This window comes from Balearica regulorum, chromosome 4 (genome assembly GCF_011004875.1).
Source record: "Balearica regulorum gibbericeps isolate bBalReg1 chromosome 4, bBalReg1.pri, whole genome shotgun sequence".
Lineage (NCBI taxonomy): Eukaryota > Metazoa > Chordata > Aves > Gruiformes > Gruidae > Balearica > Balearica regulorum.
Window position 1 is genome coordinate 32,124,765 of NC_046187.1, and position 27,943 is coordinate 32,152,707.

Here is a 27,943-nt window from a genome sequence, read left to right on the forward strand (position 1 = left end):
AATTAAATATGGACAAAGTAAGTTGTAAATTTGCTAGTGTAAATTCATACCAAATTTTATATGCTTGCTCAGTTCATGAAGCATTTTGAAGTGGATGTTGTTCCAGCTGGAGCACTTCTAAGAAATGCCACTTAATGTGGCACTGATGTGATTTCCAATCTTTAGTATAGTACAAGCAGAATAACTTGGGTATGGTGACATTATTTTCCAGTTCAAATATTAAAAGTTAGTCTGACCATAATGTGAGTTTCCAAGGAAACAAAATAAAATGCTGAATCAAGAATTTCCTTATGTTTTATCAGCCTCTTGGCAGTATATATGAGGATCAATAACTTACATTTAAGGATGATATAAGGTGTCTGAGGTTGTAAATTGGGGGGATGGAAAGTAACAATTAGGTCAGAAACTTAAAGGAAAATGTCATATGGACTGAAAGTTTCATAGAATTTATTTAAATTGGCTGATAAGAAATACAAAATCATCAAATAGTTGTAATTTCAACAGACTCTGTTATCTCTGTGTGTCGTGGTTATTGACAGGAGTTTATACTTGCATTCAGCCCAATTCATTACACAGGATTTATCAGGTGGTGATGTGATGATATAATCTATGACAAGGGAGTCAGTTACTTGCCTGTGATAAAGACCAGCTGATCGATGTCCTTTTATTCTTTCATTTACCGATCTTTCTGTTGCTGCAAATGTATGCACTGCTACTGTTGCTGCTACAGACACCAAATTTTTTTTATACTATCCATCTTATTTATTATTAAACCAACTGCCCCACTCACAGCTTCACATTGTGGAATACCCAAACCCTTATGGCTTTATTCACTTTTAGAGTTTCAAGGATATATATTTATCACTGCATACTTGTTTTACTAATGCTTTAAACTGTTCAGATAATTTAATCCCTGTAAGACCCAGGACACAGTATCACTCTGTTGGAGCAAACCAGTAACAGAGCAAGCCGATGGCACATTATACTGCTTCTAAAAGCAGCAAGGACTGTAGCCACTGATGCGCACACAAAACTCACCCAGAGACAATACCTCATATTGTACAGTTATTAAATTTCATCATTGTATAGGAAAGGTACTTCTCAGGCACCATTAGAAATTCAGGACTTTCATTTGTAAAACAAATTCAGAAGAGTCACTGGCAATATAGCTTCTCCTGTACCACTCTTCCAGTGTGGCTCAGTCCTTTTCCAAAGGAACCACCCTGACACATCATATGACGATTGAGTCTTATGTGCTGCTTGGTCCCACAGCTGAGATTCCCCATCCTAGATGCTGAACAGCAGCAGATGTGATGGGAGCACCAAACTCTAAGACATATGCTTTTTAGGGTAGAAATCATCACCAAATGACTTGCATTTGAGACCTTTTAAAAATGGATATGCCATGCTCAGTTTAAGCTAAAAAGATAAAATAAAATAAAAATTAGACTTCTAGACCCACCTCATAGGTGTCATTTATAATAACAAAGCCAACAGCAACAAAAGAAGCAGCAATTCAAAATGCTGAGCAATGAGGAGTTCTTCCAGTTCCTCCAGGAGCTTCAGGGTCCTCAGCACTTCTGAATATGAGGTAACGCACATAGGAGTTTAACATTAGGCTCCTATCATTGAATATATTGGCCTAGATGTATAATTTATTGTCCCATGTATTTTTAAACACAGTGTGAAAAATTATTTCAGGGAATATTAAAAATATGGAAATTGGATCTTTTTCTCTCAATATATTTTTGATGAAGGAGTGGCTTGAAGGGGAATCTCTGTGGGGAGTTTGGTAGTTTCCTCCCATTCCCTGTGTTTCAAGGTGAATTGCTACCTTTTGTGTCTGCAGCTCACCCCACGCAGAGAATAGCAGATAGGACTCGCTCCTGTGTGGAACATTTTACAGCCATCTGCTGGAGGAATGACATCGCTACCATGCAAGAGAATGCAGTGCTAAAAATGGCTATGGCATTGTCAGCATCTCCGAGAACCAGCCGTTTGCTTTAAACCACAGCCAGGGAAGATGGAAATTAATTCATACACATTAAGTCACCTCAGTCTCACTCCACAGCAAAGCTGAATTCAAACACAGCGTGATCTACTTTTGAAGATGCATCTTCCAGTTCTTGAAATCATTTGTGGCACATAATATAGTGTTCAGGGACCATGTGCATGAACGAACTGGGATTTCCTCACCTCAGACATTACTACATGCACATTGTTTTCTCCAGCTTAAGGATGAAAAGTTAAAATGAAGCTGTGTTTAGTAAAAATGATATGCCATGAACTTTGTAACTCAGAACTTACAAGTCTTTTCATTTTAGCAGTTTTGCTCCCAGTTAAGCATTTTATATTCCCAAATCAAAATAATAATGTTGTATTTGTTGCATTGTCCATATTGCACTGTTTCATGAGACTTGTAAGAAATTATATCTACATTTTTCTCTTCTTAAAAAGTTTCTTTTAAAATTGCATTGTCCATGCTGGATCCACGTCCAATCCAATTTGGTCATGTGTTGCCGCATAGGAGGTGAAGTTAGAAATAGTGATCTGAACATGTCTTTTCCCAGAGGCTCTTTTGTCTCACTCACTACGTACTACTAGTTACTCACTACTACTTGAGAAGCATCTGTAACCAAGCAGTTACATTGAGACTACCAAATAAGGTTTACAGATGTCTAGTAATAACTATCAGATGGTGACAAGTGTTTCCTCCTGCCTAGATTATCAGACTGAAATAGTTACGTATGATTTCACTTGATTTGAGAGAGAAGCTAAACCAGAAGGCGCTTTGAATTAGCATTTGCTACAAGCAACCCACATCACACTAACAGTGCCTTCCCAGGATCTAAAACATATTGTCAGAATACCCCAGTTCCCTTGGCACAGAAACCCTTCAATAACAGTTCTGTTGTTGAGCAGATCAAGTGCAGAGAGGCCAAGCGGAGGGCTCAGCGACTCTGTAGAGCCCCAGTCGGAGCTTACAATTTCTCTCCCCGCCCCCACTGTGGTAGAAAGAGTGCCTGAAGACACGGCTATCGGGCTCCCAACTGTTCAAGTTCATTAGCTGACGTCCCTTCATGGGAATTGAATAATACAGGCAGGGCTTGTGCTGGTGGTCTGCTCCTCATGGGAGGCAGGATTCCAGAAGCGGGGAAGAAGAGCCTTTCTGACATAACACCTTTCATCCCAATCTCTTTAAGCACTTCTACAAGCATTAATTAATTAAATATCCCAGTGCCCCTGTGAGATAAGTGTCATCTCAATTTTCTAGATGGGTAAACTTGGGTATGCAGATTATAAGTGGCTTCCCCAAGTTATTCAGCAAGCCAGAAGAGGTTTGAAAATAGAACCCAGGAGATGTAATTTCAAACCCGCTCCTGTAACACTTGACAACACTTTCCTTTATTCTTATTTTTACACAGATGCCACTACAAATTGAGTTATACAGCTTTTTTTCCTGGTCAATGCTTCCCTGCTGTTTGGATGCCATTTCAAATTTATCAACTGTAGCCTCCCCCTTCAATAAGCATTTTTTTAATCTATTTTGCTAATGTTTGCATTTTTTAAAAGCAAACCTTTAAAACATCTGATCCATGCTCACTGGCCAGCCTTGCTGACTGTGTCCCGCGTTAATATCTGACTCCACGCTCAGCTGCACAGAAGAGAATTCTGTGCCTGCTGAGGTTCTGGCTCTTCAGCATTGAAATTTCCCTCCTGGATGTGAATAATAGTGATTTCTCTTCATTCCTCTACATTAATTTTTAATCACAGCCTCTACTTTACCACTGCTGATTGAATTCCCTACCACATCTAATGGCCTTTCTTGTAATATTCATTCATTTAAAATATGTATGCTGATGCCATATCTTATTTTTCAAGGGCAGCTTGTTTAAGGCCAGCAGCAAAGAAATAGCTATTATACAGATGTTAAACTACAGTACGTTACCATATGTTTGATCACCAGGGCAGAGGTAAAACACTCTATTCTGTCAAAAAAGGGCACAATTATACAGGGATCACGTGTAATATCTAGTAAAATTCAGTCACTGTTGAAATGAGCAACAAAAGTCCTACTCAATTCAGAGAGAAACAAAGTTGATGATACATTATTTCATGTCTGAAATATATTCTTAGAGCCTGAAACTGAAAGCCAAAAGAGTCACAGTGCTGTACACGAATTTTACAGCAAGTATTCAATAGAGGACCTGGATTTAATATCCCTAGCACTGCAATACTCAATAACTGAAAGGTCAAAAGTAGAGATGCACTGAATGCAAACTCTGTATTTTAGCAAAATGGAATAAGGCTGAAGATTTTATGAGTTTTATTTAGAGTGGAAGAGAGGAAAGGACATTCTGCTTAGCTGCTCTGGAAACTCACATGCAGGGAAGAGTCAACATCCCAAAGCATTTTAGTCTACTGTGCATTTTTCCTGGTTTTAAATTAACAGGAGGAATTATATTGATTTTCAGCAGAGCCGTTTCCTTGCAAATCAAATTGCATTGGTTTTTTTTTTGCTGAAGTGAATAGTTTCAAATCCTTACAACTCTACTCACCTTTGGGTTGGCAGTTTTGCCCACTGTACCCAGGACAGCACTTCCACTCCAGTGATGTTACTATTTTATGTTTGATTCTGTAGGCTTGATGTGTTGTTGTCTGGGACCTGCAAAACAAGACCATTTTGAATTTATTTTAAGTGACTAAACAGGAGTTGTAGGATCCCTGTATAACTACATTATGTTACCTCACATGTTAAATGTATCTTTTCATGAACTGCTTGAAACAAAGCGAAGCCTAACTAGGGTTTGGTGTTTCAATAGCACTCACAGTTTTAATATCTCAGCCTCCAGATCCTTTGCATGGATTTTAAAGGAAACTGATGTCTGTTCAGTGCCCTCATGCTTCTTCCCTGAATATCTTATTCAAAAGTCAAATACTGCTAACTTTTATGGATGATACTACAATTAATATCTACTAAACTGGAAAGAGTGAGCCAAAAATACAATTGTGAAATACTATTTCCTCTGAAATCAGTGAAAAAAGCATTCACAACGAGCTTATGCCATGATAGTTCACATTTAGTGCACACTGGAAGCTCTCTATTCTGATTATTTTAAAGAAGATTATACAAACACTAATCTGATAAAGTGTAAAAAAATTTCCACTCTGGAAGTCGATGAAAGGACAGTATGGCTATGTAATTGTGATACCTCTGTTATTACTGTTAACATATATACCTGCAGAGGCAGCACCAATTCCGCTCCTGTGTTCCAACACATTCTGCGCGTCCTGGCTACCCCGTCACTTCTTTTAATGTCACAGAGAAGTCAGTTTAAAGTGAACATGCTGCAGGAGGGCATAGAGAAGAAACTAACTACAGCCACTGTAATTGACTCTTTTAATACGTTAAATAAAAAGTTTGAATAAAAAGATTTTTGTACAGTTCTGCTAATTGCTAAACACTACCACAAAGTACACCTCAAATCTCAAAATACAATGACAAAATAGTTACAGAACTGTTTTGGACACACAATTGCTGTCTAAATCATTCCAGAAAGGGAGGCAAATTTGAAGACTGTCAGACCAAAAAATATCCTCCCAATGAATTAAAAAAATGCCACCTTGTTTTACACTGTAGTTAATCTTGTCACCCCTTCACAAGGGATGTAATGTTATACATATTAAAATTCATAGCAGCTGGCAGAAGCTTTGCATGTGTCTCCAACCAGCTTTTCCTCTGAGAAATTGCTTTTTCAGTAGCAAGAACTCAATAAAGATTAAGGTGAACTGAAATCAAGAGAGTTCTCAGTTATTTTGCTGTATGGATGGTCTTATTTTATGATAAAACTATCTTATTCTGCATTGCATAATCCATTCCTGAAAGCACTCATAAAAATTAAGTGTCCATAAAAGGAGTTAATCAGGAATAGCTACTTCAAAAATAGCTCTCCAAGTAGACAAGCCCCAGAACTGTATATAATAGAGACTTATTTACAGGAGCAGCACAAGGAGCTAATTTTCTTACACAAAAAGAAATCAGAGTTATTGTGAATCTTCCAGATTGAATTAGAAAGAAAAAAAAAGGGGGGGGGGGGGGGGGGCAGTATGCAGCTTTTCAACCACAGGGTAAACTCCACAGTTTTGCAATACCATCAATGATATTTCAGAATCACCAAATTCTAAGGATACTCTACTCCCAGTGTCACCTCAAAGCTTTAAGCATGTTCTGCCATACCACCTAGAGGACAATCTTCAGAACAGTCAACCTGACTTGTAAGAGGCTTTTGAAACTTTTCAAGGAAAAAATGCATTACAACTTTTGTTTCAGTTTGCCATTTTCCAGACCTGTGCATTAAAACCCGATTTCATTTACTTTTGAAATCTAATGTTTGGAGAATAAGTAAGGCACCCAAACCACAAGACACAATCTGAATATGTTTAACAGAGTCATCATCTACAAATTGTATCCAGGCCAATTACTTTTCTAGGTCCACTGCCTGACCAAAGCTGTGCCAGAAATAAGCACCCAGCAGAGAGATAACAACAAAAATATTTATGCCTCTCAGGGGAAGCCTTTTGCTCCAACAAAGTGTAAGCATGAAAAACTGCACAGAAAGAATTTTCTTTTCCACACGTGCTTTAAAGCTGTGTAGATGTGCACCTTTCCTTGCAGCAATCCGGAAGAGGGGAGCAGGCAATAGGCTTATTTGAAGACTTTAAACTGATCTGAGGGTGCCAGAGTGAAGGTAGGCCAAGCCTGTACTGTGGAGCTCAAGGACACTTCCCAGTCATAAGCTTTTGTACTTGCTATAGGGACATGTTAAGATGAGGTTTGAAAACGTGTTTATCTGCTTCTTCCCGTTTTCATTTTAATTTCTAAAGTCATGGTTGTATTAATTATGCAGCTGATGATAACTAAAGTACTTCAAGTACTTTCTTCCTAGTTCTACACACCTCTGAGCGCAGGATCCAATATGCCAAGTGCAAGGCTTCACTCTGCCTGATGAGAAGGTTGCCAGGTTGTCCACTACCACTGCAGGTAACAGTCTGGTATGAACATAAGCACACCAGTTCCTGTAAGAGACAGAACATAATTAAAAGTACAAATAACATTTTCCACAATATGGTGATATATTATACTTGAAGGGTAAAGTTAAATCTATAATTTAGCAATAGGGTTAAGTTATGAAAATTAAGTTTGATTTCTCTCAGACTGCCAGTGTACTCTAGGGCAATTACTTCATCTTTGTGCTTCAGCTACCCGTTAACAACAAAGAAAACAGACGACCATTTCTCCATCTCTAAATATATTTATATTGCAAATCTAAATTTTTCTTTATAAATGTGGATCACCAAGTAAAAAGAAGCTCTTCTAGACTGCAGTAATGACAGGTCTTAAACTACACCTATTTTTCAGACTATAGAAATTGTTCATCCAGAATTCAAAGGATTGTGTACTAAGGCTTTTAACTACTCATAACTTTCACTTTATGGATAGACATTTCTACTCTCCCAGCCTTTCACCAGCAATAGTGTGAGTACACGCAGACTGTGTTTTGCAGTGCACTTTGAGGTCAAAGCCAGACACAGCAACAACACGTCATAGCTCTGCACTTGCCTGTGCCACTGGCTACCCACCCAGAGAAGAAAGTCACATACAAAATGATCAAACTGCTAATCACTCCAGCACAGGCCATAGGAGCTGGCAAGTGCAAGGCCAGGTTTGGTTTTTTTAAAAAGGATTCTAAGGAGGTTGCAGGAAACCACAAACTGTTAAATCAGATATTGGGGGGGCGGGGGGAAGGGGGAAAGCAATCTGTCACATAGTAAGAGGATAGATCCTGTTATAGATTAATAAGACATTAAATCAGGGAGGTGAAAGACTAGCTAGCTTTCTCAAGAAACAGTTTATCAGCAGAATCCCACATGAATCTGTAATAGACATTATATTCATTAATAAGGGGGAAAAGTAGGTGAATAGGGAGATGACAGAATTATACAGAGCTATATACACAATCATTTTGTGTAGTAAAACCAAAGCTGAACTTGTAGAATTGTGGAAATATCATAATACTGAATTTCCAGCTAATTAAGTGTCAGAAAAGGGTCTTGTGATGCAATGTCATGCACAAATAAAGACAGTCTTATACAGAAAGTATGACTACCTAAATTAATTATCATCAGGAAAAAGATCTTGGAGTCATTGTGATTAGCTTCTTGAATATGCCAATTTAGTATTTTGTATTAACTAAACTAGTGAATCAAATACATGGAATTATTAGAGAAGGACTAGAGAACAAACAGAAATCACCACTGTTTCAGTACATCAACTCCTTGTTGCTGCGTGAATTTATGGTTAGCCCACAGTTTGAATACAGAATACAGATTCATTCCTACATCCTAAAGAGAAGTGAAAAGAAAGGTACAACTAGAAGATTAAGAGCAGGAGGGATGGGAAGTCACAACATTCATTATTCAGTTGGTCTTGTTATGAAAAAGCAGCATCAAAACAAAATAGGTTTAAAGTTAAAGGGGGGGGGGGGGGGGGGGGGGGGGGGGGGGGGGGGGGGGGGGGGGGGCGGGGAGGGGGAAGGATCAGGGTCATGTTTCCACAAACAGACTGTGTCAGATTTGGAAGTTTAGGAAGCCAAAATGGATTTTTAAAAGCTGTTAAATGATTTCATGAAAGAACATGCCATTAGGGTGTTGTTGACTTGGTTTTGGTTTGGTTTTTTTTTAAAAACATAAATTTGTATCTATACCTCTGTCTCAGGAAGTCTCCCAGACTGGAAGGCATCCTGAAGAGCGTTAGTGCATTTCTGCCTGTGGAACAAACATCTGTTTGGTCTAGTAGTGATTTTTTTTTTCCCCTCTTAGTACAGCCTTTCTCAGGGCCGCACATTATTTCCTTGTCCATGCTGAAACATATTTCATTTTTGACTTGGCAAGTTAGTGATATGACAGTTTCAGTTCTAGGGCTGGTAAACTTGCAAATATTTCCATGCCAATATTTGCTTATGAGACCTTAAAGTTCATCTTCCTGGGTCATGTTTTGCTGCTAACCATTGTTTCCAGTTGTAGTAGTTCTATTAGTGTTTCACAATCCAGTAAGGAAATATATATTTACAGCCTGAAATCAGTATTTGCTATGGGCTCCTTACAGTGGAAATCAAAACACAATTAAGACCAGATTAGTTCCATTTACTTAACTGGCATTAGTACAGACTTACACTGCTTCAAACAAGAACAGCAGCACAAAACACAAAACAGTATCAGTGTCTATCCTTAAGTAATTGCTTTTGTCTACTGAGATCCTACCAGTGCACTTGCATTAAACTCAGTAGTGCTTTACTTGGAAAATGATTCCTGAGAAAACAGCAGGATAAGCTAGGAAGTAAGATAAGTAAGGCCAACAGACTGAACCTCTCAGGATTTCTGTTGCCAGTATCGTGGTGCTCCCTCACACAACACATATTGTTTAATTGATGAATAATGTGTTTCATATAAAATGGGGTTTTATTGAGTCTCTTTGATCTGATTTTGCTCACTCACTCTCCACTTCCTTGAGAGTTTTCATTAGGATAATATTTCTTTTTAATTGGGTATAAAAAGGCTGTGCTTTCGTTTGATGCTTCCTTTATGTTCTGTTTCCTCTAGCTATAGCCTTTTGTCTGTGTGTATAAATTACGGACTCCATGAATAAATATTTGCTAAAAAATTAAATGCCGCTCTCAAGTGTGAGCTTAAAGATTAGGTACTCTTCTCACTACCTCTGTGGAAGCCAGGAGCAACTCTATACAAGTCTGGGACACATAAAATTGGCAGAATCAAAAGGAGATTTAAGTCTTTTGAGTTTTGCAGAGGGATGATGAAGTTACTTATATCACCCCTCTGGTTGGGGCATATGAGTCCTTTACAGTCTCCTGTATCACACAGAGACTAGCAGCAGTAACTAAATAATAATGATATTTGCAATTAAACATTGCCAACAGCCAGAGAGAAGACCTTGTAGCTCCATCTCTCCCAGCACACCTCTGCAGCAGCAAGGGAAGATAGGCACCCCCTCTTTCCACCACTCAGAAGGAGCAGAACATGGCAGGGCACTTAGCTCCCTTACAAGCATGACCAGGAAGACAGCTCTTCCACAGGGCTATCTTGCTGAGCATGAGGGAGCAGCAAGAGAAGGGTTTCTCCCTAACAGAAGGTGAGGGACAACCACACAAGCTAGGCACTGACCTCACCAGCAGCATGCAGTACCACAGCATTAGAGACAGGCAAGCAACAGTAGGGCAACAGGAACAAGCCAATTAGCAGCCCAGCAAGCATCAGGCAGGTAATAGGTAACAAGTCAGGTCCAAAAAGAGAACAGGCTCAAGCATGAGCTTAAATGGAGCCCATGAGTGTGGGTGGAGGTTTCAGGTGAGGCTGCCTAGGGTCATTAGGGCTTGTTGGCAAGCCCAGGGCACTACTGCTGAGCTCCTTTCTCACTACAGGTATGAGGTCTCTTCCATTTCACAGCCGTAGTGAGAGTTCTGCATATTCATACCCAAGATTAAAACCCATACTTTTCGCTGAAGTGCAGCACAGAGTTCTTAAAAAAAAAAAAAAAAAAAATCTCTCAGCAGATGAATGGGATACTAAACACTTCTTAACAGATGCAGAAAGTGATACTGGGCCAGGCTGACAGTGGGCTATTCAAGAGGAGCTCTAACGAAGCATGGTGATTTGCTTATGATTTAAACTTGGTATAGAGAATGTAAACATCTAAAGTCCTGAATAACTCTCAGCAATTAACTGATGACATACAAAGTCTGATCAGAAGGCCTCTGAAGTGATACCATCACCTCAAGCAGTTATGCAGTACCACACCTTTGTTACTGTTGCAGGTTAGCTGTCTGTAAAGTGAGGAACTAAGAGCCAACACCTGGGGCAGCTGGGTGCTAAGCTTGCCACCTCTGCAAATCAAGAACCCAAATACAGGAGTCAGATTTTAAAATCTGGACTATAATGTCAGCAGTGAGGTTAGGCCTTGAGCTTGTAGCTCCCTAGCCTGCGCTCTACCCTCGCATGCAGACCCGACAGCTCGCCAGAGAAAGGGATTGAGCAGAAGACATATAGCGGTGTCCTCAGTGCCGACATTTTCAGCAGTGTGTACCGTTGGGGTGTAAATTTTGGTGATTGGATTTCATTTTACATCTGAGCAAATGTGATCAATGAAAAGATAAAACAATGAAAACAGGCATAAAAAGCAGTTGTAAAATACATGAAAGCCTTGGAATACAGAGAGTTCAGTTTAAAAAAAAAAATCTACTTTTTAAAATTCATAATGTAAACCCACTAATTATCATTATTATTGAGAGTGGCTAGCTTCAAGGTAACAGCTATTGGAACTTGCCCATTTGGAGATGCCCTCCAAAAGAAAACATGGTACAATTAATCCCAAATGTATCAGTTAAGGACTGCTCCTGGGTTTTAAAGATAGTCTGAACTCAGTCTCTGGTATCTACCAAAAATTTAACTCAACTTGAGCAGACTGTCTCTATTTAAAATATTTAAGTCATTCTTAAGCTACATGAGTGCAACGTCTGGAGCTATGGTTCTCACATGGCCCAGCAATCTTTGATCAGGCTAAATTGAAGGAAATATTCACAGCAAAAGAGCCCCTGGTGTGACTCATAATTAGGTTTACGCTACCAATGAAATAAGCTCATTAAGAGATGTTAAGAATGTAAATATAATTTTGAAATCAAATTGTCTGAAAAAATGTAGATTTGGAAATAGAAGATGAAGCGTGGCGGAAGAACTATGACAGGCTGTGTTAATGCAAAGGCAGAACAGAAGACAACTGATTTGCATAACAGGACTTTAAACCTGAAAATCCTCTTTACTCTCCATGGAATAATATATTCCAGATCAGCAACGCAGGCTTCTAACATGCAGATTTTGTTGAGAGCTGTAGGAGCCTGGTGCTTCTTTTGCATTGAGCCTGATTTCAATCAGGAAGGCTGTATTTAAAAACAAAACAAAATCCTTGCAACGTACAACAGAAATCCAGCCTGGAGAGAGCAGTGCAAGCCCCAACTGGCATAAAGCCCATGTGACAGATTTCATCCCCCTCTTGCATGTATTGGCCAGGAAAACTCACTGGTAGCAAAGTGTGGGAGAGGACCTCTGAGTCCTCAGACCTTTGCAATATTTGTAGCAGTATTTCCAACTTGAATCAAAATACTGCTACGTCAACGCTGCAGCAAGTGTGGTTTGATGCTATCTGAGAAGTAGGGCAAAGTATGAAGAGCAGCATTTGTTTTTTTTGCAACCAATAAGCATGTCTGCACTGCAACCTTGGCAGGCCCGAGTCCTCTAGGGTTTATGGCCATTGTGAATTCCAAGTCCTTCAGTAGCTAATGGGCCGTGGAGCCTGCCTGTACGGCTGCAGCAAAGCACCTACAACCGGCAGGGTATTAGCAGGACCCAGACGGTGCTTGTCTTCAGCTTTTGGGAGCCTACATGTCCTGTACAGCTTATTCAGATCTTGTGTTAATGCCCACTCAGAAATATTTTCCTCTACTTGTACCAGTCCTGTTTCTTTTTCCACAGAGAAAACATTCCCCTGAACCATTTCTTCGTTTCTACAATTGGCCCAAAAATTGAAAAGATGCAGCCTGGACATAAGTGTGAAACAGAAGTAGTTTGGGGGCAATTGTAAGCAAGGACTGCCCACACTGTGTCCATGGCAAGAAGCCCGGTGCCCAGTCTACATGAGTATGTACCAATAATGCAGGTGTTTGCCTGAGCTGGAAAAAAACTTATTTCTGAGAGTGTAAGACAGATTACCACAGTGTTTCCCCTGTCTTCAGCTGACTCATCCTCAGCAATTTACATCAACCTCATGATATGAAGTATATATATGGTGTGAATTACTGGGCAGCATCTTGCAGCTTCAATGGGATACGATTCACAGCAAAAAGCAACTTCCCTGTCTGCGTAATGAAACCACGTGGCCTACAGAAACCTGCCCTGAGATGCACAGCTAGGAGATGAACAGTAGGTAATGTCTCAGCAGTAGTTATTCACTTATTCTTGTTTAAGCTCTCATAAGCAGCAAATACAGTTTCTTAATTTACTGTGCAGATTTCTGAAGCTGGACTTGACTTCACACAATGAAAACTACCCCACTTGGTTTGAAGTAGGTGTATAAGCACATATGCTTACATATATCCCTGGCTCCTGATTCAGGGGACACTCAAGAGCCCTTAAACTCATCATTGCTTCTCTGGCGTGGTGCCAGCACTCTTAAACCCCTCGCCTAATTCGCAGTTAGCAGGGTTTATGCTCTGCTTTACCACCGCTTTGGTGGCAGTCTGGGTGCCCCGTCTGAGCTGCTCGCCCCGACACGGAGAAGGGGCGAGAAGCTCGCCCCGCGGGCTGCCACCACCGAACAGGAGCCACCGCCATCTGCCATGCCGGCAAGCCGGCACCTGGCTGAGGCTTCCCCCTGCCCCTAAGCGCAGCCGGCTACGGGCCCTGCCGTGCGGCAGCGCCAGGCGCCGTGAGGCGACGGCGGGGAGAGAGAGGAGCGGCGTGCGTGAGGCGCTGTGAGGCGGGGCGGTGTGAGGCGCTGCCCTGTGAGGCCGGCAGGTGGCGGCCGTTGCCCGCAGAGGCGGGAAGCTGCCGGTGGCGGTTAACGCGCCTGTCGCTCCGCGGCGCTGGCGGCGCGTGGGGCCGTGTGGGCGCGTCTGTCGGCAACAGCCAGCCCGCTCACGCCTGCTGAGGGGGCCGCGCCGGGTGGGTGTTGTGGCCGTGTAAATTCGGGTACAGCCCGGAGCGGGGCTTCGTCGCTTCGTACGTGTCACTGGCACCAGCGGTCAGGGAGAGACCCGCCGCCCTCTGCTGAGGGGGGAGCATCAAGGCATGATGATCAGGGAGAGCAGACGGCCTGTGCGGAGGGCAGCAAAACGAGAAAATAAATTTAATTCCAAAGGAGTGCTATGCCTGCTTGCTGGTAAAGTTATCTGATCTGTGACAGGATTGTTCTGAACACATTTTCAGTCAATGGAAATGTTTCTGTTTAACTTCAGCAGGCTCTGAACCAGTCCTCTTGATGCTATGATACCTGATGTTGCTGAAAAGTGAAGTAAAATTTACACTAACATCGAAAAATTATAATTTCCTTAGGGTGAGAGGGTGACTTGAAGTTTATGATACTGCAAGGACCACTTCCACAGCATATTTCCACTGTAAACTGCTCTTTGGGTACATTGCCAAGAAAAAATCCAAACCCTCACAAAAAGTGCCAGCTTCAGAGTATAAGGTACACCTACATGCAATTGTTTCCACTTGCTTGTAGGCACAGATCGTTGTAAGTGGTCCTAAAGTCACTCAACAGGAATATTGGTGGCAGTCGGGCCACAAAGGGTATAGATTTTGTTCTGCCCCTTTCATATTATATCTGAAAATGAGTTATTTTTATCCGTGAGTAAATTAGATTACCTGGCTTTTAATAGAAATGCTATTGAATCAGCGCAGCTGAACATTACTGAATCATGAAAATGAGATTATTGTGTTGCTGAAGGAATACAAAAGGACCCAGGGCTGGAGCCATTGTTAAAATCCGTGCTTGGCTTGGTGGTTGTGCCTCTTTCACATTGTATGCAGTTTATTCATATTTCACAGAATAGTTTATGAAATACTAATCTCGATTCTACACCTGTTTTCATTTTGTATTGTCCTTTGCACCTCACAAAGCATGTAGAAAGATGCCTCGAGCAACTAGAGTCAGTAGATGCCTTGCAAGGAGAGGCTGAGGGACCAGGGCTTGTTCAGGCTGGGGAAGGGGCAGCTTTTAGGGCACCTACCAGCAGATCCCCAGGCCTGACAGGGAGACTATTTAGAAGCTGCTTTTCCCAGCAGTACATGGCAGGAGGGCAAGAGATAACAGGCCCAAATTGAAACAAGAGAGGTTCAGACTGAGTAGGAGAAACTTGTTCCCCATTGACGACCCCCAGGCACTGGAGCAAGGCCCAGAGATGTTGTGCAATCACCAGCCCAAAGCACGGAACTCAGTACCTGACTGGATCAAGCCCTTAGCAACCTGATCTGATCTCACATCTGGCCCTACTGTGAGCAGGAGGTCGGACTAGTGACCTCCAGAGGTCCCTTCCAACCTGAATGATCCTATGGGTCTGTGAACCTTCCCTGTTCTTGGCTTATATATGTACCTCCTTTAGGTGATATGATTGTTCTTCTTAATACAGTAGGTTAAGTGCAGTCATATATAAAAACATATAATGACATGGTGTGGAAGAAATCAATTTTTTTCTATTTTTTTCTTTTTTAAGCTAGGATCTTTTCCAATCTGAAAGACTGTTACACAAACATCAGAGTATAAGTACTGAATTTAGGTTGTATAAAAGTACATTGCTGTCATATATTTTCAGTTTGCTTTAAACAACCTGCCAAGTTTGGGTGAGGAGAGAGAATGTTGATTGACATAATGTAAACACTCAGATTATAAGGATAGAAAGCACCCTCACAAGGGTTTTTTTGCTATTGCATGGGAGATCTGATTTTGGTTTCAGCAGCTTCCTTTGAACTCCACTAGGTGACTACAGAGACCTCTCACCATTTTGATACTAGTGATACAGTAAATTCTGTATATTTAAATGAACATCAGTCATCTTTCAAAAATATAAGCTCTAGTTCAAAGGGAAATTATAAACTTGAACCAAAATCCGTTACTTTTTTAGGTTCACTGCCTATCTTCCTTTGCTTTGAAATGTATGAATCTCAGCCGAAATAAAAATTCAGTACTCACCAGGGACTGATTACAAACAAATCAAGTTGGGAAATCTGTTTTACATACTGATTGGAATGGAAAACCTGGACAGCCTCTGAAAAGTGCATTTCATATGTAGTATAATATAGTATGTGATTGTAAAACATATTATGGAATATGTTTTTAGCCCTGAGAAACAGCTGACTTGTTGACACTGAAGTATCAGGTGGGGGGAGTCATCCCATTATATTTGATGTGTTTTTTTCAGGACTCAGGGTCCTGACATTTTGTCCTGCCTATTAGAAAACACAAATTCTACTTTCATTATTCATTTCCTTTTTTTGTATGTGCAGTGCTGAAGCCTTGGACTGTTAACAGCCTCTTTGTCTCATCCAAGTTTTTATTTACTGTTGTGACTGATTGTGTGTCCCACCTTGTGCTGCAAAAATTAATTCACAATTTCCACTTGTCTAGCATTTCACCGATCTATTTTAGCATTTAAAAAGTTGTCTTCTTGTGAACCAGGTCAGGTCTTTTAGACCTTATGTCCCCCTCTGTGTCCAGAACTTTTCAAAATAACCAAACTTTCCCACAGATAAAATTTAGACTTTTAAAAGATATCCATTAATCTGCTTTGAAAAATCATCCAGTAAAACACCTTTGAAAACCCAGACAAACTGCTGTTTAAAAGAGTCTTAATTCTGCATTTTTCCCTCTGAAATATAAATTTATTTTCCATCATGTAACTGACCCAGAGTACAAAATTCATTAACCTAGTTCTGGTCTAGTTTACTGTCAGTGCTTCTCAGATGAACTTCAGTGGTGCTGGTTTTCAGTAGTTTGTTAGTTCTTTTGCAATCTACAGAAAAGGAGATTGCAGTATGCCAGTAATGGCTTCTCCACTTTGAGAAATACTGACCAGAAAAAAAAAGCCTTTATAAGTGACAAAATGAAAATGTTAAAAAGAAGATCCATCCCAGTTCCAGGGGGGTGAATGTTTTTCTTTAGTCTGTTTATAGTGTTGTTTTGGGCAGCTTCTCTTTTCTTATTTAGCTTCATTAAATGGTTAAATGCCTTGCCGGTTGCTTTGTACCTGATTTGCCACTTACTCATGCAGACCTATATAGTTACTTTGTCACTGACTGATTTCTTAGGGGCTGCTTGAACAAAAAGCATCTGAGCCAAAGTCCATGAAATTCAAGGTGATTTTTGTCCCAGGCTTTTCCTCATGACTTATGTTGTTATTTATCAGGAGCATAATGCAGAATAGATGCTTTGAGTTTTGGCAGAAAAATTGTCTTTTGAAACACTTGCATTCTCTAACTGGCCACACAGATAATGCCTTTGGAAAACATATGGGGACACCTTGCTGCTGTTCTTTTTCTTACCATGTCTATTCTAGGAATCAGTGTCAGTTTTCTAAAATGTTAATTATATTCAGATTTGTAAGAATGCATATTTTCTGTGCAGACTTGAGCAGATGTTTCTGGTGTGCCTCAAGTGAAATGCTGCGAAGAGTCGAATGTTTGCAGTGGCTGAGAGGCAAATCCTAACACTGTGTCCAGTTTGTTACAGTAATCGTGATCTATGCAGCGGAGTGAAGAGACATGAGTAGCAATGGAAAACAGCCTGTTCCTAATCCTTGCTGTTCCCAGGCGGATGAAACAGAGGGCAAAAGCAAAGATAAGCATAAGCATTAGTGCAATAGTTAGTGTAACGAGATGAACTGAAACCTTTATTATATTTATTAAAATATTTCAGAAGTCACCTGTATAGTAGGGCCTTAACTGAATCTGATCACAGAAAAACTGAATAATCAGACTCTGAGGAGGCTAAAAGAAATAGATGCCGGGGCTTTTTGTCTTTTATAAATACATTGTGAGTATTTCAAAAGCAACCTGGGTGGAGATGTGATTTTTTTTCTTCCCAGTGCTATGTTTCCTGTGCTACTGAAAACAGGCTGTCATGACCCTGCCTAGCCATGATTACCGAAAGGCTGTCTCAGAAAACCAGAACTTCAGAATTTGGTTATTTCCTGATTTTTTTTGTCTGCTTTTCAGAAATTATTATTTTATCACCTAGAGTACAGAATTTTAAGGACACGTTTACCATTTCTTCTCTCTCTGAAAGACAAAACCTCCTACAGGGTCTCTCTGGGAGGCAGTGCAAGCCGGGTAAACCATCTCCCACAATGACTCCTTCCCACCCAGGTGTTGGAACCACTTGAAAACTGATCACCACATTGGAGTAAACATACCCTGTAATTCATTCTGTGCATGGGACATCAGCACTGGTGTGTTGGTTTTGCGTGGCAAGGTTTTGGTAGCGGGGGGGCTACAGGGGTGGCTTCTGTGAGAAGCTGCTAGAAGCTTCCCCTGTGTCTGACAGAGCCAATGCCAGCCGGCTCCAAGACTGACCCGCCGCTGGCCAAGGCCGAGCCAATCAGCGCCTCTGTGATAACATATTTAAGAAAGAGAAAAATAGTTAGAGAGCGTTTTTTGCAGCCAGAGAGAGGAGTGAGAAGATGTAAGAACATCTGCAGACACCAAGGTCAGTGCAAAAGGAGGGGGAGGAGGTGCTCCAGGCGCCGGAGCAAGATTCCCCTGCAGCCCGTGGTGAAGACCATGGTGAAGCAGGCTGTCCCCCTGCAGCCCATGGAGGGAGGATGAGGGGGTGTAGCGATTCCACCTGCAGCCCGTGGAGGACCCCACGCCGGAGCAGGTGGAGACACCTGAAGGAGGCTGTGGCCCCGTGGGAAGCCCGCGCTGGAGCAAGCTCCTGGCAGGACCTGTGGATCCGTGGAGAGAGGAGCCCACGCCAGAGCAGGTTTGCTGACAGGACTTGTGACCCCGTGGGGGACCCACGCTGGAGCAGTTTGCTCCTGAAGGTCTGCACCCCATGGAGGAGACTCACGTTGGAGAAGGCCGTGAAGGACTGTCTCCCGTGAGAGGGACCCCACGCTGGAGCGGGGGAACAATGAGTCCTCCCCCTGAGGATGAAGAAGCGGCAGAAACACCGCGTGAGGAACTGACCGTAACCCCCACTCCCCGTCCCCCTGTGCCGCTGAGGGGGGGCGGAGGTTGAAGCCGGGAGTGAAGTTGAGCCCGGGAAGATGGGAGGGGTGGGGGGAGGTGTTTTAAGATTTGGTTTTATTTCTCATTCCTCTGCTCTGTTTTTGCTTAGTAATAAATAAGATGAATTCCCTCTCTAAGTTCGGTCTGTTTTGCTCGTGATGATAATTAGAGAATGATCTCTCCCTGTCCTTATCTCGACCCGTAAGTTTTTTTTCATTGTACCTTTTCTCCCCTGTCTAATGAAAGAGGGGAGTGATAGAGCGGCTCTGGTGGGCACCTGGCCCTCAGCCAGGGTCAACCCACCACAACTGGAAAAGGTTTTGTCAATGCATGGGGAATAATAGCACTGATGTAATCAAAAAGTCTATGAATCGCATGGACTTTGTGCAGCTCTTGCCCTCTACCAGTACTGCCGTGCAGTAGTACCTAATCTGCACAGTGCAACGAGGTGTTTTGCTTCTTCACACCAGCAGTCTCAGTCATCTGTTAACTGTTTTACTTCTCTGCTCAGCAGAAGACAGCACCAATCTCTAAACACGTGTGTTAAAATTCTCTTTGGACAGTTACATTTTCTTGGTACCATGCCACATGCATTATTATGGAACTGTGTAATTACATCCTTTGTCCCATTAACTCTGTGGATGAAATAGCATGAAAGGAGTGAATTCCAGCACTTGGGTGAATGTTTTGCTTTGGTCTTTAGGACTGCAATGGGAGTAACACTACATTCAGCATGCATAGGAAGATTAGATTGTGTGTTTACAGCCAAGAGTCGCAAGTACATTCAGGATGCTACTGGAGAAGAGGGGCGCATCGCAAAGGTCATGGCTGGAATACAACATTGTGAGAGCGAGGCAAGCACTGCTTGTCAAATATCCTCTGACACTTAGCCACCAAGGCAACCTAAGTACCAGTGTAAGAGTTCCTCCTTCCAGGTCACAGTGAATATACCCAGTGACGCAGAAACCTAAGCCATGCGTGACTTTATTTATCGTAAATGGACAGTGATGCAAAATCTTAAGAAATCAATTCAAGAATTGTTCTCTCTGCTCCATTAAAAAGTGACATGATCAAAAGAGACTGAACCTTACATTAACTAGACAGTTGAATCAGGTTTCTACGTGTCTTGTGTATTTGAACCATCTGCTGAGCTTAACCATTCATTTTAATTTGTCACTACACTAGAAATTCTACTGAGCTGGTATACGCAAAAGCAATTTCTGGGGAGAAATGCAGAGGTCTGGTCATGAGAATGAAATATTTCAGCACTCCTACCACACGTGACAGCTAAGCAAATCTGTCCCTGGTGCTGACTTTATTAAACCCTTCCATGTCTGTCAATAAAATACTGTCACTTCGCCACTACCCAAGGTAATGGCAGGGAAAGTCTATGAAGACCCTCAGTAGATTCATGATAATTGGAAAATGTGTAATATACACATACTAAGAGAAAAGAGTTATGTAGAGCCGTCCAACAACGTGGAGATAATGTGGTTAATTTACAGCCTGAATGTCTCATGTATTCAGGAGCTGCCTTGAATAGTAATTAATAAAATCAGGTTCACAATGGAAGGATGAGTGTGCTAGTCTCAGGACTCAGCCTCAGACTTGCTCCATAGCACCACTGTTATTTAAGCTGCTTTACACAGTGAAATACTGCATTTCTCTCTCTCCACAGGCTAAAAAAGATGTATCATCTCACATGAACTCAATTGAAAAGAATGTATTATCAATTTTCTTCTTTGAGACCAAATTGGTGCTCACATTTAATGTCACTGAACTTTGGAAAAACTCTCTGCTGCCAAAGCACAGCTCTAATTTTCCAGTATTTCTTTATTCATTGATATGGGTAGCATGAAAATTTGGAGATAGATAGAAATTTTAAAAAGTTGCATATTTGTTTGTAGAGACATAAGCTTTACATTTGAGAGTTTAAGTCAAATTCACTGCTAGGAGTGAAGAAAGGAATTTTCCTTCAGCTCAGGTCATTCCAGGTATGCTTCCTATGAAGTTTCCTTATCTGTCTGAAAGCTTGGGTGCAGGACCTCCTAGAAGGGGAGATACCTCACCAGAAAAACCACTCTTCTGAAATGGTTTGAGAGAAAGTAGCTACAAAATGTATAAATTACGTCCTCCTGTACCTGTTCTAAGGTTAACTATAAAATTGTTCCATCTACTGCAAAAGAACAGGATTTCATTGCATTTTCATTCTGGTGAAGAATAAGGAAGAGTTCAGTGGTTTTAGAGATAAGGATATAACCGATATTTAGCACTTAAAACACCAAATTGAGATGTGATATAGAGAGGCTCAAAGCCAAGCTTTGCCTTATTAACAGCATAATCTTGAATCTGGAGCCTTTAGCCCTACTGACTGTACTCCTCATCAGGTGACTGCCTGTTGCATCACATCTGTGCCCCCAGAGGTTCTGCTGAAACCTGAAAAGCCAAACTGAGATGAGTTTTTGAAATGAAGTCATGGTCTTTGGCAAATATGGTTCTGTTTCAGTAGGAGAAAAAAAATAATTTATTCTGGCAGTTTTAGTAGTGCATTTCTTTCCATAAAATGAAATGGAAACTTGTCAGGACCCTGATGGCACTTGTGGGTCTTATTCACCCGGACCTGGGGTGTCCACCGGTACACCCTGCCCACGGGCTCAGGAGCCCCACTGAAGTTCACCCCAGGGCTACATTGTGCCTGTGCCAATCCTGACCTGCAAGCTGACTTCCTGGCCTAACTTTGACCTTGCCCCATCACTATGGACTTGCCCAGTGACCACTGGGCCGTGTCTCACCTTGGCTAGGCCTGATCCCATCTTAGTGATTTGCCTTCCCATCTTGATCTTGCCACTGCAGCATCACCACGGCTGTGCCTGGTGATCTGGGGTCTGGGATGACGCTAGCTGCCACATCTGGATGCGTCCTACCTGCCACACTTGGTGGTTGTCAGAAATATTCTTCAGGCGCAGATTTTGAAAATCCATGAAATATTTCCAAATCATGCTCTTCTGACATTTTAACAGAAATTTTGCAAAAATAGAGTGAACCAGAAGAACTTTTTTCTAATCTATTTCTAGTATGCATGTGATATGTGTGCATAATATTGTCTTCAGATAAACTAGGGTAGAGAGAGCGAGGGAATTATCTTTGTAATTAAGGCAGTAAGGCACACAATCTCCTTCAGAAAGAGATAGTTGGGTAATTAGGTTTGTACAAGGGGCACGTATTTTATGTTGTAGGTAATCTGACAGCCCTGGAGGCTCTCCAACAAAGTATATGTATTGCTGGTTTTTAAATCATAAATATATTTTTTTTAAAAATGCTCATTCTTGTTTTGTTTTCCTTCCTCTTGTCTCTCCCTGACCTCTCTCTATTGTTGCTTTTCTATGCACACTCTTAACATCAGCATCTCTGCACATATGTTAGCACAATGGGTTGCCATAAAGGATTACAGAGTCATGCAGTTCCTACAAGGTCACTCAAAACTTCAGGCTGGAATACAGACTATAACCAAAGAGTTGCTTTAATTCAAAGTAAAAGCAAAAAGCAAATTGTGCTTCCAAATTTCCTTGGAGGTAGTACACTTTGCAACGATGAACTCTGCTATTGACTCATTCATGCTGTGCTCAGGCGTTAAATGAGTAAAGCTCAAAGAAAGTTGTATGTCTTTATTGGACATTTTGTTTGCAATAAAGATGCAAAAATTTTTTTTAAAAAAGAAAATATATGGTAGAAATGAATTTAGGGTGTAGTCAATAATACCTGCGCATAACAAAAAAAAATGTTTGTGTTCTTATGCAGAGTTTTTCAGCAGTAGCTTTCCAGGTGTTTCGCAGCAGTGATCGGTAACATTAAGCACACTAGCCTTGGCATTTTTTCATGACTTTACTGAGGAAAAAAGAGTCACGAGCGACTTTATTATTCATCCAGATCTAACTCATAGGGAGAGGGAGACAGAATAATGAAGTGACTTACTTAAGTCACAGTCCAGGTCAGTGGCAAAACTGGAAGAAAAGCTCAAATCACCTTAGCTGATTGTAAAAACACTCGTATGCGGTAGGAAGACGAGGCTTCTAACACAAGAATCTTAATGTGAAGAGGATCAAGCCTCACCTAGAGCTGTAGACTTTTGCTAGAGAGAGGCTTTGTAGCCCGGCAGTTTGAGAAAGAGCGTGGGGATTCAGCATTCTGTTTTATGCTGGGTTTCATGCTGCTACACATTCCTGTAACTTTGATATACAATCCTGGTTTTATGGCTAACTTGCTTAACGGACTCAGAAAAAATACACCACCTTTATGCATGTTGCACAGCAGATTGCTCCTCGACCACGCGTGTAATAAGGTGCTAGGCAATGCAGGATTGCTTATTTTGCATCTCTGCAATTGCAACTACATCTCATTGTGATAAATAAGAGACCTTGTTCACCAGAGACTATTTTTTTGCCTTCTATATTTATATCTTACATAAAAGGTAGAAAGAATACCTGCCAATTCACAGTGTTTTTCTGAAGATTAATTTCACTGAAATACTATTCTTGACAAAAGCTAAGAAAGCTAAAGGCTCTAAGGTTAGCCTATGTTAAGACCTATTTTAATGGAGATGCAGTTATCAGCTCTTGCGTATAAAGCGAACTCATTTAACTCAGGTTAACTCAGATGCTCTGCCAAGCACCATAGTAAGGTGTTGTAACAGATGACATTCACCACGGAAGGAGTATGCTAGGAAAGCTCTCTGGAAAACACAACTCCCTGCTGTGGTATCACTTCCCAGTTGAGGCAAAGGACTCCTTTCCTTTGGGTCTTTGAGCATCATTTCACTTACGCATGATCCAACAGATGCTCAGGTCAGTGCGAATCTTTTCTTTGAGTTGAAGGAACATTAGCTCACAGCCACATATAGCAGGATAATTGTAGGAGTATTTCTAAGGGTTGAGTTATTCTCTTTTGTGTGAATTTAAGAGAAAGAGGTTTTCCTCCTTTTAGATGCTGACATTTGGCAAGTACTACCAAAAAAGAAATCTATACTCTGAAAGCCCACTCTGTAAATACTATGGAAAACAACCAATCCTTTGTCTTCCATTTTCTACCAGTATCTGAATACATATCAGCAATTAAGCGAACCTTGCAACATCTCCAAAGTCAGTATTAACATCCCCATTGAGAATTGAAGACATTGGGGAACAAAGAAAATAATTGAGTGTTCCAGAGCTATAAAACTAGACGGTACAATTTGATATGCTTGGTTATGCATAGCTATTATGTATTAAGTTATACAGTTCTGAATGCACATTCACCTGCAACACTACTTTTCATCAGTTTTTATCACAGAATAAGGTGTTTCAAATTGTCAGACATCGACGCATTTTGTACACTTAATTGCCTGTATCTTCAATTTAGTGGAGAAGTTTACAAACACAATCATTTTTAATAGATTTCAAATGAAAAAGTGCATTTGTAATTTCTTTTACCCACAAGAAAAGAAAGAAAAAAAAAACAACAAAAGTTTGCTGTGCATAAACCAGGGAGGCATCTATTGTAGTCCTTTCCTACCCATATGTGATAATGACTTTTCTGTTGATTTTGAGATAACTACCCTGAGCAATAATATATTGCAGCATTTACACTGTTACAAATGTATGGTTTTGAGTGAGTGAATACTGCAGGTTTGGTCTCTTGCTTGTTTTAGACTGTCTTCTTTAAGCTAAGAAAACAATTTTACTGAAATTACTAGAACTTTTGCCAATTATTTCACTGGGAACAGGAAAATAGCCATTCCTAAGCAGTACATAGAAGACAAGAAAAAATATGTAACTTTCCTTACTTTCCCCTGGTAGTTTCAAAGCCAGATGCTTTGGAGTTGGCATCCTGCTGGGTGCTGGTAATACTGGTACTGTGGGATGACGGTTTGAGAGATCTGTTCCCTGTAGCTGTATCCAGGCTTGCAGTGACCTCTTGCTGGAGAGGGACCTCTCTAGCATTGCTCTGTGGAAATGTCCCTTGGCTGCTAGATGAGCTTCCCATCTTATCTCTGTCAGAGTCACCATCACTGTGTTCATTTGACCGGCTTGCAGGGGTAGAGGTTGTAGGATTAGAGGTTTTCTTCACTGCTTTCAGTCCCAGAGTCTTGCCTGAAGGTGCAAAAGGAGATCCTTGTGAGGGACTCATTTCGGCAGCTTGGATCTCAGAATGGGGTGACCCCACAATTGTGGTTGGAGATGGAGTCAAGCCTGACTGATTTGTCTGGGTCTCACCACCCTGGCCTGTGGTCCAGAGCTTTCCTGGAGCATTAAATCCAATGCTGCCATTCTGTAAGTGCCATAGGAGCAGCAATACAATTATCTCCTTCATTCTGCTGGTTTGTAAATGGCACAGGTTCTCTCACATTTATTTCCCAAGCAAGAAATCCTCTAGCTTCTCCCTTCTCCTGAGCTGCTGCTCATACAGTGAGCCTACTCAGAGGATGCCCTAACAGGCTTTATTTTTGTAGAAAGGAAACAGGTTTTGGTGTTTCAAAACTGACTGAGGAAGCCTGGTTTCCTGTTTCTGTGCATTCCTCTGCAACCTGTGACCCCTCGGAGAGTGGGAGCCTGGCAGCCTTTGTGGGAGGAAAAAAAGAAGTTTCTGCTGAAGGCACAGGATAAAGATTAATGGCACAATAGAAATGTGGAAAAATATGTACTGTGAAGTAATCCTGAGGGATAAAACCTGAAATTATTAGGTAATTTTCCTTTCGCATGTACGTGTACAGAGAACAGAAGTGACTTGTCACGTGCCCTTTGGATGGTTCGTACTTGTGACCTTGTTATTGAAAAAAGAGTTGGCAAAACTGGTGTGCTGCATAAAACTGAATGTTTACTGTGTCTTCTCTTTTTGTTTGAATGTTTAAGCACTCTGCTGTCAAAAGTGAGGAGATGATAAGGAAGAGGTTCACCCTGTATTCATTGTTGTACCACAAGCCTTCAAATATAATCATTTACCTGTAGGTCATTGGCCATTTATGCCTCATCCTATTTTTGTAGTTCAGTCAATGATGTGTATGAATTATTTCCATAGCATTGCCCACAGATGACTGGTGTCATTTCAGATTCTCTAGGGTATGAGAAACACCTTAGGTGGCAGAGGTGTCATATGATCTATGGGAGACGTGCTCTTTTAGGGCAGGATACTTGAGGGCATTTCAAATGGTTTTAAAAGCTTACATAGGAGCAACCGAATTCCATCCTAGATCCCCACTGACTGTAATTGGAGTTTAGGCACCTATTTCACATGCAGAGCCATATTTATGAACCTCTAAATCCATATCTAAAATCTAAATTCCACCCATAGACAAAACTGAAAGGAATATCCTGAATCACGGAGTCCATTCCTTCCCTTTTATTGCCTACTTTTACAATTAATTAATTACAATTAATGTTATCCTAAAACAATATTAATTGCAGCCTAAACATAACATTGGGAACTTTACAGGCAGAAAACTTCTGGGGAGATGGATATTCAGTATAAAGTGTAAAGATAATTTTTTACACCAGATGGATAGATGAATACTAGAGCACATTACCCAGAGAGGTTGTGGGATCTCCATGCCTGGAGATATTCAAAACTCAACTAGACAAGACACTGAGCAATGTAATCTAAGCCCTGAATTGGGTTTTGGACCAGATGACCTTTAGATGTCCTTTCCAATCTATATTACTCTATGAAATTATGCTTAGTAGCCTCTACTACCATTCTCCAGCTCTCTGAGACAAAGGAGAGTTAGTTGCTTTTGAAGGAAAAGAAAGGGAAAAGGTAATTGTTGAAGAAATTGCATAGAGAAATGTAACATGAAATTTTAAAGTAGGGACAAAGCAGTAACAGAGTAGACCTGCCAGGAACCAAAGAGATCTGAGAGGGTATTGTCAACCTGTTCAAAAAGCCTCTAGCCACTGACACAAGTGCTGCACTAAGGACTATGGACGATGCATCCATGAAAGCAACCTTACACACCTGGAAACAGAACAGCATCTCCTGGGCACGCTTCATATTAATTTTCTGAGGATCATCTTTTCTCAAAAACAGAAGCAGAATCTCCAGTCCATGGAAGTTTGATGACTACAGTGACACCATGGAAAAGCTGGTAAATGACTTGCAGCTCTTTTCAGAAGATACTTTCAGGGAAGGGGGAAAAAACAAAACAAAACAAACAAAAACCAAAAACCCACCAAACAAAAAACCACTAGCTCTTATTGCAGTCAAATAAACCTCTGTGACGGCTGTCCCTGTTTTGAAAGATTTGGATAACAGTGCCTTGCTTTCAGTTTCCAGGTGATAGTCTGGCATTTTAGGTGTGCTAAAGGGTTGAGTTTTCCATTTGCTATGATATTGTTTTTCTGTTTTATTGTTTCAGTAAAGTGTAGGCTTCTACTGTGCAAGTAAACCAGATGTGATTTTGTGATACAACATGTTAGAAAAGAAACGCAGTTGTGCTCCCTTTTGGAGATTTTTTTTCCCCTTTCTTTTTCTTATTCATAGTGAAAATCTGTAACTGCCCTTTGAATGTAGGACACAGGAGACAGCCTGATAAACAATATCATTTAAAGGTTAACATAAGCTATTTCATGTGAGCACTTCTCTTTTTGAGGTCCATATTTGAGATTTTCAATTAGTATCATTACCTGAATTAACATCTGTCAGCCCATATTTTTAGAAATCCCAAGACAAAATGAGGGGTAAATTAGTATAGACCATATTTGCAAATTAAATGCAAGCTGGCTTTAAAATAGAAAAATCACAGCGGTTGCATACTGTGTTTATTTACACAGTCAGAGTGCCTAATAACAAACAAAGCTTGGATTCTGCTTTGAGTTATTCCACTGCAAGTGTTAATTCTGCCTCTAAAGTCACAGAAGCAACTGCAGATTTCCACCAGTGCAGAGAAGAGCAGTGTAGAAGACTCTGGCTTTTGGTTGTTGGTAGATTTCATTACAACAGTGTTTATTTCCCTGTCTGAATACTCCAAGATGAGAATTTATTGCTAATATGATTTTATTAGTACATGTCTGGGCTGTTGATTAAAAGATAAAATTGTTTGAAGCTGGTTTTATTTAGCAAAACA

General features: G+C 40.9%; 1 protein-coding gene across 1 annotated transcript in view; it reads right to left on the bottom strand.

Moving 5' to 3' along the window:
- The window catches only part of MMRN1 (multimerin 1), a 48,465-nt gene extending 23,139 nt beyond the window's left edge, over positions 1–25,326 (bottom strand). Inside the window, exons 1-3 of the mRNA XM_075751613.1 lie at positions 24,671–25,326; positions 6,958–7,077; positions 4,560–4,666 (exon numbers count right to left, since the gene is read on the bottom strand). Coding sequence (XP_075607728.1) covers positions 4,560–4,666; positions 6,958–7,077; positions 24,671–25,197 — 754 coding nt within the window. The 5' untranslated portion in view covers positions 25,198–25,326. The remainder of the gene's footprint in view (positions 1–4,559; positions 4,667–6,957; positions 7,078–24,670) is intronic.
- Between the last annotated feature and the right edge of the window lie 2,617 nt (positions 25,327–27,943).